Below are 21,065 nucleotides of genomic sequence, written 5' to 3' on the forward strand. Positions count from 1 at the left end.
GTGTAGACTGTGCAGTAAAATATAATTATTCAACATATTTTTGGTTCCTCTAGAGAATTTTAGTACTAAAATTGTTCCAAAAAATCTTATTTAATAGTATTTATATCTCACCCATCACTTCTGTAACTGAGACCTTCACTTGCCCTTATATTTTAGACCAGACTGAACCATCATGAACTCCAATGGGAGTCATGCTTTGAAATCCATTTTAATAAATATCCAGAATATTATCCTACCTAATTCCCTAGCTTGTGGAGGGCAATTTCAACTTGCCAGTTATCCTGAGCCTTGATTTTTTTTTTCTTTTATCTTTTAGTCTGTAGGAAATTTTTACAGTAAAATTTTATGACTTGTAGGTAACCCTGGGTGCCTTTGGGCATGAAGAAGAAGTTATCTCCAATCCTTTGTCTCCACGAGTGATTAAGAACATCATCTATTATAAGTGTAATACTCATGATGAGAGGGAAGCAGTCATTCAGCAAGAACTGGTCATCCATATTGGCTGGATCATCTCCAATAACCCCGAGTTATTCAGTGGCATGCTGAAAATACGAATTGGGTAAGTAGTTTGCAATTACACAAAGAGGCTTATTCAAATGGTCCTCTTAACAGATTCATTCTTTACATGCAGAGCCATGCTTCAGGTATCTATTTGGCACTGAGGAAAGTGTCCCTTTCTCCTACATCATTTACACAGCATATGGTGGTATGAAGAAATAAATGTGAGTGGCCTAAAAGAATCAACATTTTTTTTTGACTCTCAAGTAGGACATAATGAAGTTACCCTGTTATCTGGTAAAATTGAACTCCAGGGATTTCAGCAGCTGCATCACACAAAGCAATCAACATAATACTTATAAGTAAAATGGGTAAGGAGTATGAGGAAACTGAGGCTCAGAAAACTCGGTGTTGGGAAACACTTCAAGAAAAATTTGGTCCTTTGGATCTATTTTCTACCAAAATCTAATATTTATTTTTTATTATGTTTGGATAAGAAATTGAAAGTAAGACTATGGTGATCTTGAATCTTTTTAATAAAGAATATTGTGGGGAAGTGTTGTATTGAGAAAGTTGGTTGGGCTCTAATATTCAATAGAACTGATTCCAAATCCTAAATGCCATTTAAAATCTCTGTGACCTTGGATAAGCGATGCTTCTTTGTAGCCTCAATTTCATATCGGTGTTTTATGTGAGCATGAAATGAGATAATATGTTTCAAAAAGCCTATGACAACCTAATAAAGCATTTGAAGTATCATATAAATAGTCCTAATTGTAGAAGAGTCAGATGAAATCTGAGCATATAAAATCACAGATACTGAAAGAATATCCATTTTCTATTTTTTGAGTACCAAAGCATGTATATGTAGTAAGTATAATTAATTGCTTATGTTCTACTTGATCTTTGATTTTGTTAAAATCTTTGCAGTTTCTCATTATTTTAGTAGATGTATCAGTCTCCTTGTGAATTTTTATTTGTTGCTTTATACATTTAGAAAATTGTTTTGGTTGATGTAAGTTCAATTTTATTAATATGTCATCCTTTGTGTCATCTCTTCCATTTCAACTTTTCTTTTTAATTTCAAGCTTCTTCAAAAAATATAGGCACTAGGATAGCAAAGCATCTTCTCCATACCATCCCAGCTTCTCCAGCACCATCATCTGGCCAGCCTTCCATTACCCATACCCACCCGCTACCCACTCACCCACCCTCCTCTCTAGATATCTGATCTGTAAATTCTTTTCAAGTCACTGTCATTATCATGCATGAAAAAAAGAACAGTTCAGGGCCAGAGAGATGGCTTAGTGGTTAAGTGCTTGCCTATGAAGTCTAAGGGCCCTGGTTCAAGGCTAGATTCCCCAGGACCCACGTTAGCCAGATGCACAAGGGGGCACACACGTCTGGAGTTTGTTTGCAGTGGCTGGAGGCCCTGGTATGCCCATTCTCTCTCTCTCTCTCTCACTCTCTGCCTTTCTCTTTTGCTCTCAAATAAATAAATAAAAATAAACAAAAAAATTAACAAAAGAACAATTTATTACCTGTTGTCTAATATCACCACCTGTTTTCTTTATCTGCTGTTATCTTGGCATACTGTCTTCTATGTCTTTACATTTATTGTTCATGTATAGTGTTGAATATATGTATATGTTTGATTGTTAAATGTATATTTATATATGGCATTTATTATTTATTTGACACACAGGGGAGAGAGAAAGTGAGAGAGAGAGACAAACAGAGGAAGAGAGAGAGAGACAGAGGAAGAGAGGGAGAGACAGAGAAAGTATAGGCATTCTGAGACTTCTGGATACATGCATCTGATGCATATGGTTTTAACATGGGGACTGGGGAATTGAACCCAGACTGACAGGCTTTGCAAGTAAGTACTTTTAACCACTGAGCAATCTCCCCAGCCCAGTGCCTTAAATATACAAAAACATATTTTATAATGGTCTTAACTTCAGCACTATTTGAAATAGTGAAACATTGGAGGAGAAACATAAATTCATCAGTAGAAAAGAACTTAAATTATTTATAACCTTTTATAGCCATTGCAGTTTATATACATTGACATTTATAAAGGCAAGTTAAATTTAGTGAAAACAAACTACAGATGCATTGATTCACTTTTTATAAAATAATGGTAATAATTCTGTATATGCTTATGCATAATGTGCTTGTGTAAATATATCATAAAATACATATCTTTAGGATATATGTTTTTGAAGTATAACTTACATGAAGTACATGTTAGTTTCATACCATCATAAAGTAAAAATAAAAATTATGAGCTAATCATTATAAATTGGGGATAATTTGAGGTTACCAGGTAACCTAAGAAAGGAGCTGTTGCCCCTTTAGCATGAGACAAGAAAACAGGGATGATTGAAACTGATTCCTAGTCCCTTATAATCTTCAAGAGATATAGTAAAATGACATGAAAAGTTAGGAGAGATCATAGAGAAGTTTTTCACTTCGTTGTACTTTTGAAAGGCGCCTCTAATAAAGGAGAGTGGTATCATGTTAATGACATATACACAAACTTTGTAAAATATAAATCTTCCCACTTGGATCAAAACTGGCTTAAAAGACAAAGTGTTAAAACAATCTGTTTTGTACTAGAGAGACTGCTTAGCAGTTATGGCCTTGCCTGCACAGCCAAGGACCCAGTTTCAATTCCCCAGTACCGACGTAAATCCATATGTACAGGTGGCACATGCATCTGGAGTTTGTTTGCAAAGGCTAAAGGTCCCAGGGTGCCCATTGTGTCTCTATCTGCCTCTCTCTCTTCCTCCTTCAAATAAATAAAATAATAATAAAGTGTAAAAATTGTTTGTTTTGTCATATTTTCAAGGTCACTATTTGCAGTTTAAAACAATACTTTTGGGGAGAGCAAGCCTTTTTGTATATATACATTGAGGGGGTGCCCAAAGTCCAGGGTAACATTGGGAATAGTCCACAAGGTTGCAAATTAGTGAGCATACACTGGTCCCATAGGATCATTTAGCAGCAAGGGAAAAGATGATGGAATAAAAACAGTAGACATGCCCATACTTCTCCTTTAAGGAAAATCTTTCAATCTCCCCAAAGTAAAACTACCCACCATCAACTTTACCTCTCTACCAATTTGAGTGTTACAAGTAGAAAGACTTGAAGGTGAACCCAACTCCTATCAGTTAAGTCATCTTGGAAAAATAAGTTATCCTTTCTTATTCTTGGAGGAAAAGATCAAGTGTCTACTGGAAGCCTTTGTTCTGAATCCCTGGGATCTATCATGAAATCCTCACAACCCCACAATCTCCTACCACCACCACGAGAAGTTTAGAGAGAAGTTATTAGAAATTCAGTGAAGTTAATGTATTTACTCCAGATCGTAAGATCAAGACTCATGATTGGAAAATGGTGTGGATACCTGCAAAGTACCTGCTTTCTCAAGCTGCCTTCCAGCTAGCTCTCTCTGGTTTACAAAATGGGAGGCAATCCCTGCTTTGGCATCCTCATTGGATTGTAGCAATTCTGAGAAAAAACTCATAGGTGATTTGAAAGGTTAAAGCTTTGACATGTCACAGTGACATTTGATAGCCTGAGGTCCTCTTCTAGTGGTGTGTAGAGAACAAGTTTCTCTGAGGAATTCTTTTTAGGCGCCATTAGTCTCAAAACTCTAAAGTAACTCCTCCCCACAACCCCAAGCACTCTACCGCTTTCTTTCTTTCTCTATATTTGTCTGTCTATTATCTGTCTGTCTGTCTGTCTGTGTATCTATCTATCTATCATCTATCTATCTATCTATCTATCTATCTATCTATCTATCTATCTATCTTCTGGGTCTAGTTTTAGAAAGTTCCTGTACTTTCACAGATAGTCACTTAAGAGAGGTATCCATTTCAATTAAGACTGATTGTCCTTTTTTTTTCAGTATATTATTTATATTAACAGAAATTGATGAAAATGTCAGCTTATTTCTTTCTTTTACATGTGCATTAAAGACCAGCTTCTCTTTTATTTATTTATCTGAGAGAGAGAAGGGGGAAGACAGAGAATGAATATGGGTGCTCCACAGCCTTCAGCCACTGCAAACAAACTCCAGATGCACATGTCACCTTGTGCATCTTTTTTTTCATGTGTACCTGGGAATCAAACTCAGGTCCTTAGGTTTTGCAAGCAAGTACCTTAACCACTGAGTAATCTCTCCATCCCAGCTTCTCTTTTCTTTTTTTTAAAATTTTTATTAACATTTTCCATGATTATAAAAAAAAAATCCCATGGTAATACCCTCCCTCCCCCCCCCCCACACTTTCCCCTTTGAAATTCCATTCTCCATCATATTACCTCCCCATCTCAATCATTGTACTTACATATATACAATACCAACCTAAAGCATTTAATATAGAAGCTCAGAATCTCAACAAGACTTTCTGTTGCCCTCTGACATAGTCTCGGTTCTCCATTTCCTAGTTGGATCTCATGAAACACATGGCAAGTACTAAACCCCCCTAGTACAATGCTGTTCTTCCATATATACAGAACTGTGTCACAATCTAGTTTATACCATAGATAGGCCCAGGCAACCTCAGGGAATTGTAGTCAGTCTGTCTGTGGACCTTAGACAGCTCCCTCTGAAGAGGAAAGACACATGTGTATATATAAAACAAAGCTCTTACCTCAAAGGGAATAAAAGATAATTTTTTCTGAGCCAAATATAAATGATCGTGGTGCTGGAACACAGGTTCGGGTTGCCTCATAGTACTGCCATGGAAGTGGTAACATAAGCTTGAATCAGTTTCAGAACAAAGGAAAAGCCATAAGTGGGGTCATCAGAGAGACAGGGGTGGTGATCTGAATGTACACTGTACCCCATGAACATATACTGAGCACTTAATCCCAAACTGGTGGCTGTGTTTTGGAAGGTTGTGGCACCTTTAGGAGGTGGAGTCTTGCTGGAGGAAGTGTGTCACTGAGGGGGGGGGGGAGGGACCATGAGTTGCTGCAGCCCTGCTTGCTCTCATTACTTCCTCCCTGCTGGTGTGATGCTTGCTCCCTGCTCCTGCCTTGCTTTCCCCACCATGGTGAAACTTCCCCTGGAAACTAAGGTGAAATAAACCCTTTCTTTCCTTCAGCTGCTTCTGCTCAGGTATTTTGTGCCAGTAATGAAAAGATAACTCCTTCAGCTGGCTATAACTAAGCTGGAAACTCTGCTGTTCTTTTCAGGTGCTATCTGATCACATTCTTAGCTTTGGAATTTGTTGTAGTTAGTGGTTTGCTAAGAATACATTTCAAGGGTTGAAGGTGGTAGAAGGATGTTAAGTCAGACACTGGAGTGGAAATTGAATGGCTTCTAAAGGTACTAGAATAGTCCAAGATAATTTGACTATGAATCAACATTTTCACTCTCCACAAATGACACATTCTAATCAGTTTGTTAACCTTGTAGAATCTTCCACACAGTTGTGATGTTTTCTCACAGTTTTAGTTTACAAACTTTCATGTATATTTACATATTTGATTGCACTTTATTCTTAATAAATTTTACTAAGACCTGCATTCCTTAAGTGACCAGTCCCTTCTCATGTTTATTTAATGACAGCAGCAAATGCATAGTCCACATCTTTCTTTATGAACATTTGTTTTGAATTGGTCACTGGAACACTTAACTGGCTTAAAGTTGAGGAACAGGGCTGGTAAAATGGCTTAGCAGTCAAGGCCTTTGCCTACAAGGCCAAAGGACCTAGATTCAATTCCCCAGGACCCATGTGAGCCAGATGCACAAGGTGGCACATGCTCCTGGAGTTTGTTTGCAGTGGCTGTAGGCCCTGGCGTGTCCTTCCTCCCTCTCTTTCTCTGGTTGTGTGTTTCTTTCTCAAACAAAGAAATATATATATTTTTAAATTGATGAACAAATAATTTGTTGAAGGTCAAATTCCTTTTAAATTATTGAGTTTATGACTGTTTCTAAGCCAGTTCTTGATTATTGTATGATTTTATTATTTGTGTGTATGTGTGTGAGATTTGAATGTTTATGTTTGTAAGTGTGGATGCATGCCTGGTGTGTGTGTGTGTGTGTGTGTGTGTGTGTGTGCGCGCGCGTGCGCAGGTTAGAGGACAACTTCGGGTATTAGTCCTCACCTTCCACCTTGACCGCAGCAGGGTCTCCTTGTTGTTCACCACTGTGTATGCCAGGCTGGTTGGTGCGGCTTGTAAGCTTCTAGATTCTGTCTGTGCCTCCCATCTCACTGTATAAAGTCAGTGATTACAGATGCTCACTACTGTACCCATGGGTTTTTTTTTTTTTTAATTTATTTTAACATCAGTTCTGGGGATCCAAACTCAGGTTCATGCCTTTACCCACTAAGCCATCTGCTAAGCCCTGCAGTATGATTTTCAAAGAAAAGTTGGGAAACATAAAGAATATACTCTCTCCCTTTTCTCTTTTTTTTTCTTTATAAGATAATAAGATGTGTTAGCTGGATGTTTTAAAATTTATTTTGACAATGTCATACATTTATATATATAGACACACACATATATATATTATATGTATTATATATATATTATATGTATTATATATATATATTATATGTATTATATATATATATATATATATAAAACATATAATGTATTTTGTTCACATGCACCCATTATCTTCTCTTGTTCCCCCTTCAATACCCACTGAACCTTCCCTCTTTCTGATAGCCATCTTTCACTAGTTTTTTGGCAGGGTGAAGGTGGCCCAGTGGGTTTGGGTTGCTTACATGAACATGGGTGGGGGGTGGTTATTGAACAGAGCATAGGTAACTTGCCAGTGGCTATACCACTGAAGAAAATTTCTCCCCATCCGCCGGCAAGGATTAACTGCCAATAGCACCTCAGGAAGTAGTGGAGCCAATAGAGCCCCTCCCCCATCCATGATGGAATGTTGGCACACCCATTCTGTGTAGGTGACCACAGCTGCTATAAGTCCATGAGTACAATGGCCATGTCATGTCTGGAAGACGGTGTCCCACAACATTTCCCCCTTCTTTCGGCTCTTACGTTCTTTGCCTTCCACCTGTTTCACAGTGTTCCCTGAGCCTTAGAGTGCTATCGACGTCTTATTTAGGGTTGAACACTCAACAGCTATTTATCTTCAGCATTTTGACTAACTATGAGTCTGCAGTAACTGCCACCAAAAAAGAAAATTCTCTGATCAAAGTGAGAGCAGCACTAATCTATGCACATAGCATAAATGTTTGGAAGGTAGTTTGACATTCTTATCTGGATTTTTACAATTCTTTCTTTTTTTAATTTAAAATAATTTTTATTAGTTATGTATATAGTGAGTATACAACCATGATGTATACTCGTTAGCTTTCTCCCTGTCATCCCCCACCCCGCAGATTATCAGATATCCAGAGACACAGAGACTCCCAAGACCTGTCATCATTTTTAATTTTTAAAAAATATTTTATTTATTCATTTAAGAGAGAATGGGCACACCAGAGCCTCTAGCCACTGCAAAGAAACTCCAAATGCATGTATCACCTTGTACATCCTGCTTACATAGGTACTGGAGAATTGAAACTGGGTCCTTAGGCTTCACAGGCAAGCACCTTAACTGCTAAGCCATCTTTCCATCCAGGCCTCACAATTTTTTATTTTTATTTATTTATTTATTTATTTTTGTTTTTGTTTTTTGGTTTTTCAAGATAGGGTCTTGCTCTGGCCCAGGCTAACCTGGAATTTACTGTGTAGTCTCAGGCTGGCTTCGAGCTGACAATGATCATCCTACCTCTGCCTCAGGAGTGCTGGGATTAAAGGTGTGCACCACCATGCCCTGCATCCAGCCCACAATTCTGTCTTTAAAAAAAAAAAATTATTAATTAGTTTTGTATTCAGCAAATACAGTCAGTTTGGTACCATTATTAGGCTCATCTGTGACCTACCCTCTCCCCTTGGCCCTTCCTTGTTGTGGTATATGGGTCATGCATTGTGGAGTTAGCCCACAGTTAATGGTACAATAAATGTCTCTGCATATCATGACCCAACATGTGGCTCTGACATTCTTTCCGCCTCCTCTTCCGCAAAATTTCCCTGAGCCATGTTGGGTTCATTTTTGGTCTACTTCATGCTATTCAAGATTAATGAGACTAGAGGCTCTGTCTCAGTGAAGGTAGACAGCCTGTGAAGAACACAGAACAGAAGTTGGTCCTCTGGCCTCCACACTCCCGCCCACACTCATGCACATGTATCCACACAGGCACACCCACATATACACACACAAAATATATAAGTAAGTTATCAAAATGGTTAACTTTGGGGTCATATTTTGGAATCATACTTTTCTTGAAACTTCAACATTCCACAGGCTGAATGACCATAAGAAACAAAAAGCACTTGCCTTAATCATGGCAAATCTTAGCCAGAAATGCTCTGTAGTACGTATACTTTTATCTCTGATTTAACCTTTCTGGATCTTGTTAAAAAAAAATTACTTATATCACCTAGTGACTCAGTTGCTGTTTAAAACCAGTAGTACTATATTTCTTTTCTCTTTTATTCCAAGGTTAATCCTGCCAATGCGATTTCTTCAACTTTACTGCTATCAGGCTTTCTTGTGAACAAAATTAACCTGCTCACAGGAATGGTATTCTAGTCTGATAATGATTTGATTTGCTGTCTCATTATTGATTTGTGTGCCAGCTTTTATGTTGAAATAGATCAAGTTCCTGACAGGCCTATTACTCTAAAGACCTCCAATCAACTGCTTTCTACTGCAGGTCTGTCAGTCAGGCTTCAGTGGGAGATAACCTGTGGGGATATATGCCACCAGGCCTTTTTCATCTCTGCCTTTCATACTGCTGAGACGTTCTGTAATCAATTATGATCCAGACGTAGCCTATCCTCTGACTCCCAAGACAGTGTCACACATTTGGTGCTCAGGGAAGGCCGCTGGTGTAGGATGGAAGAAGAGTGCTGGTAATTACAGCTCCAAATTCATTAGCATGGTTTTGATACTCACAAATCTTTGCTTCAGACATTTGATAGTGGTAAGGAAGTGAGATGATGGGTAGATCTGTCTTACCTCTATTCTGTTGATTACATCTGAGGCAAAGTGGAAACTGGAAGCTCAATTTACCTCATCAAATTTTTTTATTCTTTCCATATTAGTATGGATCAGGCCAAAAGTCCTCTTCTTGCAACATTTTGTATTATATGACATATTAGTCATCCTATAGATAAGTAGGCTTTAATAACAGAAATTTATCTTCTCACTGTCTGGATATCCAAGGCCCAAGTGTCAGCTGATCTGGTTTCTAATAAGGATTGCCTTTCTGACTTGCAGACAGTTGCTTTCTTATTCTCTCCTCATGTTGTAGACAGAGGAGGGGCACCCTCTGATGTCTCTCCCTAAGGTTACTAATCCCATGATAAAGGCCCCACTCTCATGACCTCATCTGCTGCTGTTACATTCTCTTTGCTGGAATGAAATACCCAGCCAAAAGCAGCTTGTGGAAGGAAAGAGTTTATTTTGTCTTATAGACTCAAGGGGAAAGCTCCATGGTGGCTGGGAAAAGGATGGCAACATCAGGTGACATCAGTAGTAGGAGAGTGTTCCAAATACTTTCAAGGGGAAGCTAGCTATAACACCCATAAGCCTACCTTCAACAACACATTCCAACAAGGTTCCAATTCCCAAATTGCCAGCTGGGGATTAAGCATTCAAGAACATATAAATTTATAGAGGACACCTGAATCAAATCTCCACATCATCTAACTCTAATTACCAACCAAAGGCCCAATCTCCACATCCCATCACATTGGGGCTATGGCTTCAATATAGGGATTGGGAGAGGAGGGTGTTACAATGTAGTGTATAGCAGGTTTAATAAAATGGTTATCCAGAGAGTCGTTCATTCACTTGTTTGACTACAAACAGCACATCCTCATTATCTTGAATTAATATCAAAAATTATTGTTGAAAAAAATGTTTCTTAATCAAGATCAGAACTATTATTTATGGTTTATAAATGACATCAGATATATGTGTACTTATTTCATATTTCACCCTTGATGGAGGTGTTCTAGAAAGACCAATGCTGACACATAAAGCAACATCCTTACCAGCTTCAAAACACATGAGTTTTATACTATACTAATCTGCTTCTCAACATTTCCAACAATCTTAACAAATCATCCTCCAGTCAAATGTTGCTATGTCTGAAGGTTGACTCAGTCAATCATGGATAGCTGCCACTTCCTCCTTTGCTTATTGGCAAACAGAGCAGGTCTCTGGTTCTTTAGACAGGGATCTGGTCCAAGGATAACTGTCATTCTTCTGACCTTCTTCTTTTCTTGCCAGTTTTACATTTAAGTGCTTTTATTCTGGAATTGTCAAATCAAGTATGAGACCTTGTGAATGGAAACAAAGATATAAAGTCAGATTTTCCCACTTTTCTTAGTTGTCTTAAAATGGATAAAATGTCTTTCCTTTCCTTTTTAAAATAAACTACCTTATTTATATGCTTTTCTTACAGGAGTGTATTTGTTGTACATGGCACTGGGTTATGTGGGCATTTTCTGACCATGTGACTCACTTGGTTATTTTCTCTCTATGAATCTCTGGCACCTGCTTTAATATATCTATTGTTCTTTTTCTATTTTTAATCTTTCAAAATTCAAAGTATGAAAAAATTAGCTTATCCAATAATTTAAGTGAGTTAATATATTTTAATTAATATGATAAATAAATTATGTTCATTTGTGCTGTGAGTGAAATTAGTTTTACCTTTTGTTGGTGGTGATTATTGATTAAAATCTATAATTTGCTCACAGAACTGCTGAGACAGTGTAAATAGATGGAAGAAATCAGAAGGGAAGGATTTAGGTGTCTAGCTTTATGTATAAGAACACTTTAAAAGATAAATGTGGGGCAAAGGGTATGGGTCAGTGGGTAAAAGTGCTTGCTGTGCAAACGTGATGACAGGAGTTCAGATCCCCAGAGCCCATGTGAAAGCCACGTGCAGTAGCAAGAATCTGTAGCATCCTAACCCTCTTGTGAGATGGGAGGTAGAGACAGGCCAGCCAGCCTGTTATCTGCAAGGGTGAATAGCAGAGACACTGCCTCAAACAGTGTAGAAGGCAAAGACCAATGCTCAATGTTGTCCTCTGACCCCTGCGTGTACACTGTGGTATGTACACGCCCACACTCTTACATAAACACAAACACATGGTACATACTTACATACACACACCATTTTTTTTCATACATGATTTTTAAAATTTAATTTATTAGTTTTCTTTTCAGTAAATACAGGCAGTTTGGTACCATTGTTTAGGCTCATCTGTGATCTACCCCCTCCCATTGGACCCTCCTTGTTGATGAAAATGGGTCGTGCATTGTGGGCTACATAAGCGACTGGGGGAAATGACCAAGATCTGTCCAAGCAACGCATTGTTTAACCTAATTAGCAACAAATAACCTGATGTGATGCCCACACAAGTGCAATAGTGGTACACAGCCATGGTGAGGAACCAATTGCTCTTGATTTGGCTAACTGATCCACTCAGTGGTACTAGACCCATAGCGGAGCTGGGAAACAAGTCAGAACCATACCCAAACACAAGCCCACTCTACAATATCAAGCTATCATACACGATTTTTTTTAAAGGTAAGTGTTATACTATGTTTAGTTTTAGTAACTCAGATTATTGGAAGACTCTGGAAAGTAAACCCTTTAAAAATGAGCAAAAATGTTTATTTTAAAGAAGCTACCTTCTGAAACTAACTGGATATAGTACTTGCTTACATAACTGTAAGACTTGAACTAAAAATTTCTAATACATTCCTCTAACTTGAGCCATATAACAGGAACTTGGTAACATACTTGTGACTCTTTAAACGGTCAAAACCCTTTCAATACAATATTTGTTCTTATTGGTTCATTAAAATAATTTCATAAAGTACATGTTATGGGAAGTAGTAACAATTCCCATTTCAAGAGTAACATGCCAGTGGGGCATGGATGGTAAGTGTAGGGTTCATGATTGCTGTTTTGGTTTTTTATTATGAAGCTTTTTCATGTGCAATTAAAGGTATTTGATAAAGCCCCATATGCTACTTACTCAGTAGTCAGCCATTTGCATCTGCCACATTGTTTTATCTCTTTTGTGACATAGATATAAAGCAAATACCAGGTGTTTAAAATGAATATATTAGTTAGATACATTAGGAAAATATTTTAAGGATGTGTAGCTGAGTGTGGTGGCTCACACCTATAGCCCAGCATTCAAGAGACTGAAGCAGAAAGATTGATAGCGTGAGACTCTGTCCTAAATAAATGGATTTTTTTTCAGTTTGATTTTTGTTTCATTTTGACACAGAGTCTAACTGTGTATCCCAGAATGGTTTCAAACTCATGATCCTTCACCTTCCAAACACTAGAACTATAGGTGTGCAGTGTACCACCTGTCCAGCTAGGATGTTTTCTTAATGGTCACATCCCATTAGCATACCCAACAAAATTAGAATTGATTCCTTAATATCACTAAATACCCAATTGTCTGATTTTTGCTAAAATGACGTTTTGTAGCTCTGTGTTTGAATGAGAATCTTTCAAAACAAAGCCCACACAGCACATTGGTGGTTGTGGTTCTGGAGTGACTTTCAGTCTAGAGTAGTAGTGCCTCCCAGCCCCACAGTGCTTTATATTTCACTGACTTGCTGAGGAGACCAAAGAATAGTCTCTCAGATTTCTTTTTTGTATTTTATTATGAGAAGAAGAGCATGTGTGCGAGACAGAATTGGAGCACCAGGACCTTCAGCCACTGCAATTGAACTCCAGATGCATCCACCATCTTGAACGCATGTGTGCATCAACTTGTGCATCTGGCTAATGTGGGATCTGGAGAGTCAAGCATGGGTCCTTAGGTTTCGAAGCAAGTGCCTTAACCCCTAAACCATCTCTCTAGCCCAGTTTTTCAGATTTTTCTCTTAGTATTCCTATTATTCTAAGCTACCACAGATACAAATTTTGCCCTTAAGTGTAGAAGGAAATAAAAATAAAGAATTAAATAAAATAGTATTAAATAGGATTAAATAAAAATCAGCCTGGCATGGTGGAGCATGCCTTTAATCCCAGCATTCCAGAGGCAGAGGTAGGAGGGGCACCATGATTTCATGAGTTTGAGGCCGCTCTGAAACCCCATAGTGAATTCCAGGTCAGCCTGAGCTAGAGTGAAACCCTACCTTGAAAAAACAAAATAAATTAATTAATTTAAAAAATTAAAATCACTCCAGATTACAAAATAACTGTCAAGATTTTATATAAAGAGGAGATCCATTTAGTATTTTAACTGAAATGTTTGTAACAGCTAATTTCATATTGAGCTTTAACATCAAAGCATCCAAAAATAACTATAATCTTGTGACTCTTAAGCTTGTATAACATTTTGATTGAGTATAGTCACTAATACTAAGAAAACACAAGTTAATAAATCCTAGGTTTTACCAATAAAATGAGCTTAGTTCAGTTTTTCTTTTTAATTGCTTAAAAAAGTAACAAGGTTAAATCTTAATTTTGTTACATATTTAGTTGTTGAAAATGCTCTTAGTTATTTTCTTACCTGCACACTTTTTTTTATTACCCTTATCAATGAGTAGCTATTAAATATCATGAAATAGCATGGCAATAGTAATGATTTTTACAACAGTGCTATGTCCCATCCTTGTGTTAGTTGGATTTCCCTTTCATAGCAATATGCTTAGCATAATCAACTTATAAAGAAATTGTTTTGGCTCACAGATTTGGTGGCTTCAGTGCATTGGAAATTGTCCCTGATGCTGCTGGGCCTGTGGCAGGCAGCATGGCCCCATCACCCTGCAGAGAAAAATCCTGGAACTCAAAAGAGAAAGAGGAAGGGGTCAAGTCACTTCAAGGACATTCCCTCCTGACCAGAAGATTTCTTACAGTTTCGCCACTTCCCAGAAGTGCTAAACTTAGGGCCAATTAGGCCCTTACTTATCACATCAGCTTTTGGAGGACATTTAAGAACCAAACTATGGCAACTCTTTATTTCTGTCATGTCTAACATTTTACGAAATGTACTTACAGTCAACTGGTAGGCTAAATTCCTGACACTCACAAGTCATAGTGACAGTAAGGGAGAGGGAACGAAGAACTGAGAGTAGTCTTCACCCAAGGCAGCAGAGATGAAAACAGTCACAGAGCTGAAGCGTTACCTGTGGCTAGTGGGCTGGCCCACCAGGCAGGGACCTGTACCAGTTGCTTCCACCTCTGGCTCATCTGGGAATGTTGAATTGGGTTTCTTCCCTCCTCTGCACTGAGACATAAAAGTCATCCCATGAGGAAGCATTACTGGTGTTTTTCCAACCAACTTGGCAAAAAGAAGGGCTTCTGGTTTTTTTTTAATATTTTATTTTTATTTATTCAAGAGAGAGTGAGATATAGTAATAGGCAGGTAGACAGAGAGAATGGGCGTGCCATGGCTTCCAGCCACTGCAAATGAACTCCAGATGTGTGCACCCCCTTGTGCATCTGGCTAACATGGGTCCTGGGGAATCGAGCCTCAAACCGGGGTCCTCAGGCATCATAGGCAAGTGCTTAACCGCTAAGCCATCTCTCCAGCCTGGGCTTCTATTTTTAAATTTTTTCTTCCTTACTGTTCCGTCTCTGTGCTGGCAATAGCCTGTGGGTTGTCTTTCAAAGAAGCACATGAAGAGAAGGGTAATGCCCTATCTGATGCAGTGACTCATTCCTAACACACTACAGTTATTTAAGTTGCAGCTAATTGCACCCTTGCATTTCAAACACACCTGCCCTAAATGAATGATGCAGTAAAAGAAATTCATGGGTTTTTTTTTCCCCAAAATTCTTGTTATTCCTGGGAAAGAAACATTTTTTAATACCACATCTCAGCCTATGTCTTAAAATGCATGTTTATGACCCATTTGTTTTTGGCATTTATCTTGCATAAAGAAAACACATTGTAGCAGGTATTTGTGTATAAAAATGTGCTATTATACTGAACTGGTAACTCTAACTTGGAAAGAATGTAAGTATCCAGCCATTTTTGTAACTACTTACATGTGCAAGAATGGCCTCAGTTTTAAGAGTCTGATCATGTCACATGGCCTTGATGAGAGTAATGATACCATTGGTTCAGGAAATCAACCTCTGGATAGGTCAGCGGTGTGAAGGGCATCACTGAATGAAGCACGAGGTGGTCGTGTTTCGAGTTACGTATCTGCCTTCCCTGCTTTGCCTCAGGTGGATCATCCATGCCATGGAGTATGAACTACAGATCCGTGGGGGAGACAAGCCAGCCATAGACCTGTATCAGCTCTCACCCAGTGAAGTGAAGCAGCTTCTGCTGGACATTCTCCAGCCTCAACAGAGTGGAAGGTAAATGGGGCCTTTCTTTACCTCTACGGCTCTCTAGACTTACAGAAACATCATGATGTTTAACTTGCTATGCATGTGAAATTAATATGACTTTAATAAGGAAATTCAAAAGTCAGGCATGGTGGCATGCACCTTTAATTTCAGCACTTGTGAGGCTGAAATAGGAGAATGGTCTTGAGTTCAAGACCAGCCTGAGCTACATGGTCTCAGGCCAGCCGGGACTACATAGCAAAATGCTGTCTCAGAGAGAGAAAGAAAGAGGAATTTACCAGAATACAAGAAGACTACCTTACTACATAGACAGTATAAACAAACTAGCTAAAATGTCTGAATTTATTTATGATTTTGTGTTGAATTTTATATGTGTTCATATACTGCACTTTCTCCACTTTAGTTTGCACAAAATGTAACATTTCATACCACTTTGGTTAAATTCCCTTTCTGGAGCTGTATGCTACTTGGTGTCTCTTGCCAACGTTTTGTCAGAAAGGACTAGTCTTGGTAACATGTAAATATGATTCTGTTTCCCTAAATAAACTCATAAGTGTCAGGGCTACACTTTTTCACAGATGCAATTTATGTTAGCCTCTGACTAGATCAAGAACAAAACAAGCATTTATTGTCTTGAATTTAAGTTTTTTAAAAAATTCCTGAATGAGCATTACTGCAACTGTTTAGGCAAATAATATTGAGTGTATTTGTATCTAGCATCCCCAAGGTGATAAATGCCTAAAAAGTTCTTCCTGAGCTATCTACAAGAGAAATTTCTTATGATTTTTTTCTGGACAATTTAATATATGTATGTAGTATATTTTGATCACATTAATCTAATTCCCACTCTTATCATCTCCCACTAAACACCTTCCTCCTCGTAACCAAGCCCCTTCCTGTGTGTGTGTGTGTGTGTGTGTGTATGTGAGATGCACGCGTTCTTCTGAATTAAAGTAGGGCTGCTTGCATGAGCATTGATGGGGTCATACTTATTAGACCATAGGCTGTGCCAGTAGCTATACCTCTGAAGAACATAAAACCCACTCACCTAGCAATCAAAAACTGCTAGTAGTTCTTTTGGGAGGATTGGGGTCTTAAGAGGCCCTCCCCCATCCATGATAGAATATAAACTGCCACAGTTGTGTGGTAGAAACCACAGTTGCTTTGAGTTCATGGGTTTAATGGTCATGTTGCATGCAGAGCACTCCTCCCCATTCTTTGCCTCTTACATTCTTTCTGCCTGCTCTTCTGCATTGTTTCCTGAGCTTTGGAGGGGGTGACATAGATGCCCCATTTAGGCCTGAGTACACAACAGTAATTTGTTCTTACCACCTGTGCAAGCTGTGTATCTCTATATTAACATCAGCCTACTGCAGAAAGAAATATGAGCTGGGCATAGTGGCACACACCTTTAATCCCAACACTCCAAAGGTAGAGAGAGGCAGGGGGATCACTGTGAGTTCAAGGCTTGCCTGGAACTACAGAGTGAGTGCCAGGTCAGCCTGAACTAGAGTGAGACCTAACTAAAAACAAACAAACATAGAAACAAGACTGAGAATAGCACTAATCTAGGGTATAAACATAGCTATTTAGGAGACAGTTTGACAACATATCTATGTAGCATAACAAGTATTAGGTTTTCCTCCAGGGCCTGGGACTCCAGCTGTGCGCTTTTGACCAGGTTTAGTGTACTAGACATTACTTCTTTCTTGGGGAGCAGGCCTCAAGTCCAATCAGAAAACATTTGAGAACCCCCATAGCAGTCATGCCAGTATTTCCCAGGGTGCACATATTTCCTGACAAGTAGGTAGTATACCATTCAAGGTCTACAGCTGTGTAAGACTGTTGATGACAATTCTTTCCCAGTGACCTAAATAGCACCTTCTAGCACTCTCAAAGCTAGCCAGCAGAGAGGAAGCATTCAGATCAATTGCAGCTTGACTTCTCAGAGTCCTGAAACCAAAGCATGGGGTGTCTTCACCAATAGGGACTTACTACCTAGTTTTGGTTGTGAAACAAGCATAGCAACAAAAGCCTACATTTTTCTGAGGGTCCCAGTGGCCTCCCTACCAACAGTTCATAGGGTGATATCTCACCACTGCACTGGAGGCTTTGATTGAAAACCCATGATTTCATGGAGTATCTTTAACCACCTACAATAGGCTGTGCCTTCATTCAAACTTTATTTTTTAATTTTTTTTTTTTGTTTGTTTGTTTGTTTTTTCAAGGTAGGGTCTCACTCTGGCCCAGGATGACCTGGAATTCACTATGTAGTCTCAAGGTGGCCTCGAACTCACGGCGATCCTCCTACCTCAGCCTCCCAAGTGCTGATATTTTTTAATTATATTTTTAAGTATCTTAAAACTTTGTAGGTTTTCCATATGACTTTTTCATACATCCTTACTTTCGGGTTCTCCCCACCATGTCCTCTCTCCTGTCCTCCTTCCCAGTCTCTGCTTAAACTCTTTCAACCTACTACTTTCCCTTCTACTTCCATATTACAGCAATTCTCCTTCAAACCTGCTGCCCCTCCCTAACTCCCCCCAACACACATACCTTGCTAACTTCCTGCCCTCCACAGTTAGGCACTTTAACTTAACTATGCAAACTTAAAATTTTGAAGCTAGGCTCTACACATGAGAGAGAAGTCATGGTGTTTGCCCTTCTGGACCTGAGTTACCTTACTGGGTATAAGATTTTCCAGGTTTATCCTCTTTTTTTTTTTTTTGTAAATTTCATAATTTTATTTTTCTTTACAACTGAATAAAATCCCATTGTATATTCATAACATATTTTCAGGATCTATTCATCAGTTAATGGACATCTAGACTGGTTCTGTTTCCTATTTAAAATAAATAGAGCAGTACTGAATATGGATGTAGAAGTATCTCTATTATAAAGTCCTTTGGGTATATGCCCAGAAGTGATAAAACTAGGTCATGTTGTAGTTCTATTTTTAGTTTTATGGGGAAACCTCCACAATGATTTCTATAATGCCTGCACCAGTTTAGCCCCCAACTACAGTGAATCAGGGCTACTCTTTCCCTACATCCTCACCAGCATTTGTTGTCATTTATTTTCTTGATGTTAACCATTCTGACTGGAGTGAGATACAATCTCAGTGTAGTTATGTTTACATTTCCCTGATGGCTAAGGATGCCGAACACTTTTAAAAATATGCATTACACATTTTTATTTCTTCTGAGAACTCTGTGGTTCCATGCCCATCTTTTGATTAAGCTGGTTTTTTTCCTTGATTTTATTGAGTGTTTTGTGTATTTTAGATAGTAATCCTGTATAGCTGACAAAGGTTTTCTCCCATTCTGTAGGCTGTATCTTTATTTAGTTAATAATTTCCTTTATTATGCACAAGCTTTTTAATTTCATGAAGTTCCATTTGTCAAATGTTAGCCTTATTTCCAAAGTGACCAGAATCCTATTTAGAAAATCCCTACTTAGGCCTATATCTTGTAGTTTACTCCCTCCCTTTTACTTTATCAGTTTCAGAGCCTGAGGTCTTATGTTGAGGTCTTTTTTTCTCATTTGCAGTTGATTTTTGTGCATGATAAGAGTTAAGAATCTAGCTCCATTCTTTTGCCTTTAGATATCCAGTTTTCCTAGCATTATTATTACTTTTTTAATGTTTTATTGTTGGTTTTCGAGGTAGGGTCTCACTCTAGCCCAGGCTGACCTGGAATTTGCTACGTAGTCTCAGGCAATCCTCCTACCTCTGCCTCCCGAGGGCTGGGATTAAAGGCTTGCGCCACCACGCCCGGCTTTTTTTTTTAAAGATTTATTTTTATTTACTAGAAACAGAGAGAGGAAGAGAAGGAGTGATAATGGGCCACCAGGGCCTCTAGCCACTGCAAACGAACTCCAGATGCATGTGCCAACCATGTGCATCTGGCTTACGTGGGGCCTGGGAAATCGAACCTGGGTCCTTAGGCTTCACAAGTAAGAGTCTTAACGGCTAAGCTATCTCTCCAGCCCTTCCTAGCATTATTTGTTTAAAATGCTTTCTTCTCTGTAGTGTGTATTTATTTTTTTTGCCATCTTTTCAAAAGTCAGGTGGATATGATTGCATATACTGGTATTTGGGTCCTCTATTCAATTCTGTTGTGGGTCTGTTTTGTGGCGGTACCATGCTATTTTTATTACTTACAGCTCTGTAGTTATAACTTGAACAGGTATGGTGATACTTGCAGCAATATTACTCTTGTTCAGGATTGATTTGGCTATGTGAAGTCTTTTGAACCTCCACATGAAATCTAAGATTGCTTTTTTTCTATATCTGTGAAAAATGGTGCTAGAATTTTGGTTGGGATTGTATTGGTTATAATGTTGATTTGGTAGGATAGTCATTGTCACACTATTCTTTTAATCCATGGGCATGGGAAAGGTCCTTCCATCTTCTTGTGCCTTCCTCAATTCTTTTAGTACATCAAAGTCATTCACTTTGCTGGTTAGATTTGTTTTTCAAGGTATTTTTGAGGCTATAGAAAAGGATTGTTTCCTTGATATCTTTCTCAGTATTTTTGTCACTGGCATATAGGAAATCTACTCAGTTTTGTATATTAATTTTGTACCCTGACAATTTGATGAAAGTATTCTACAGCTCTAAAGGTTTCTGTTGCAATCTATAGGGTATCTTATCATCTGCAAATAAAGATATTTTTAAATTCTTTTTCTTTTTGTAGTCCATATTCCTCCTCATTGCTTATTGCTGTAGCTAAGAGTTCAAGCTTTCTTAAATAGAAATGAGAGTGGACACTCTTATCTTGTTCCTGGTCGAGTGCTTTGAGTTTTTCTCCATTTACCATAATTTTGACTATAGGCTTATTGTATGTAAGCTGTTTTATTATGTGAGGTATTTTTCTTCCATCCCTAGTCTCTCCAGGCTCTTTTATCATGATCAAATGTTAGATTTTGTCAAAGGCATTTTCTGTATCTACTGATATGATCATGTAAATTCTGTCCTTATTCTATTTTGTGATATATTATACTTATTGGCTTACATATGTTGAACCATCCCTGCCCACTTGATCTTGTATGCACAATCTTTTTACCTGTGTGTACTTGTATACTTGAAGTAAATATTTATTTTATTGAGAATTTTTACATCTGTTTATCAGGGAGGGTGATTTAAAATTTTTGTTATGTTTCTGTCAAGTTTTTATA

The 21,065-nt window shown here is 38.3% G+C and overlaps 1 protein-coding gene across 2 annotated transcripts in view; it reads left to right on the forward strand.

The window, feature by feature from the left end:
- Phkb (phosphorylase kinase regulatory subunit beta) overlaps positions 1 to 21,065 on the forward strand; it is a 236,070-nt gene that overhangs the window by 183,389 nt on the left and 31,616 nt on the right. For both annotated transcript variants that reach the window (XM_004664836.2, XM_004664837.3), the window contains 2 exons: positions 357 to 559; positions 15,762 to 15,896. In XM_004664836.2, the coding sequence (XP_004664893.2) occupies positions 357 to 559; positions 15,762 to 15,896 (338 nt within the window). The remainder of the gene's footprint in view (positions 1 to 356; positions 560 to 15,761; positions 15,897 to 21,065) is intronic.

Source organism: Jaculus jaculus, chromosome 1 (genome assembly GCF_020740685.1).
Source record: "Jaculus jaculus isolate mJacJac1 chromosome 1, mJacJac1.mat.Y.cur, whole genome shotgun sequence".
NCBI classification, from domain to species: Eukaryota; Metazoa; Chordata; class Mammalia; order Rodentia; family Dipodidae; genus Jaculus; species Jaculus jaculus.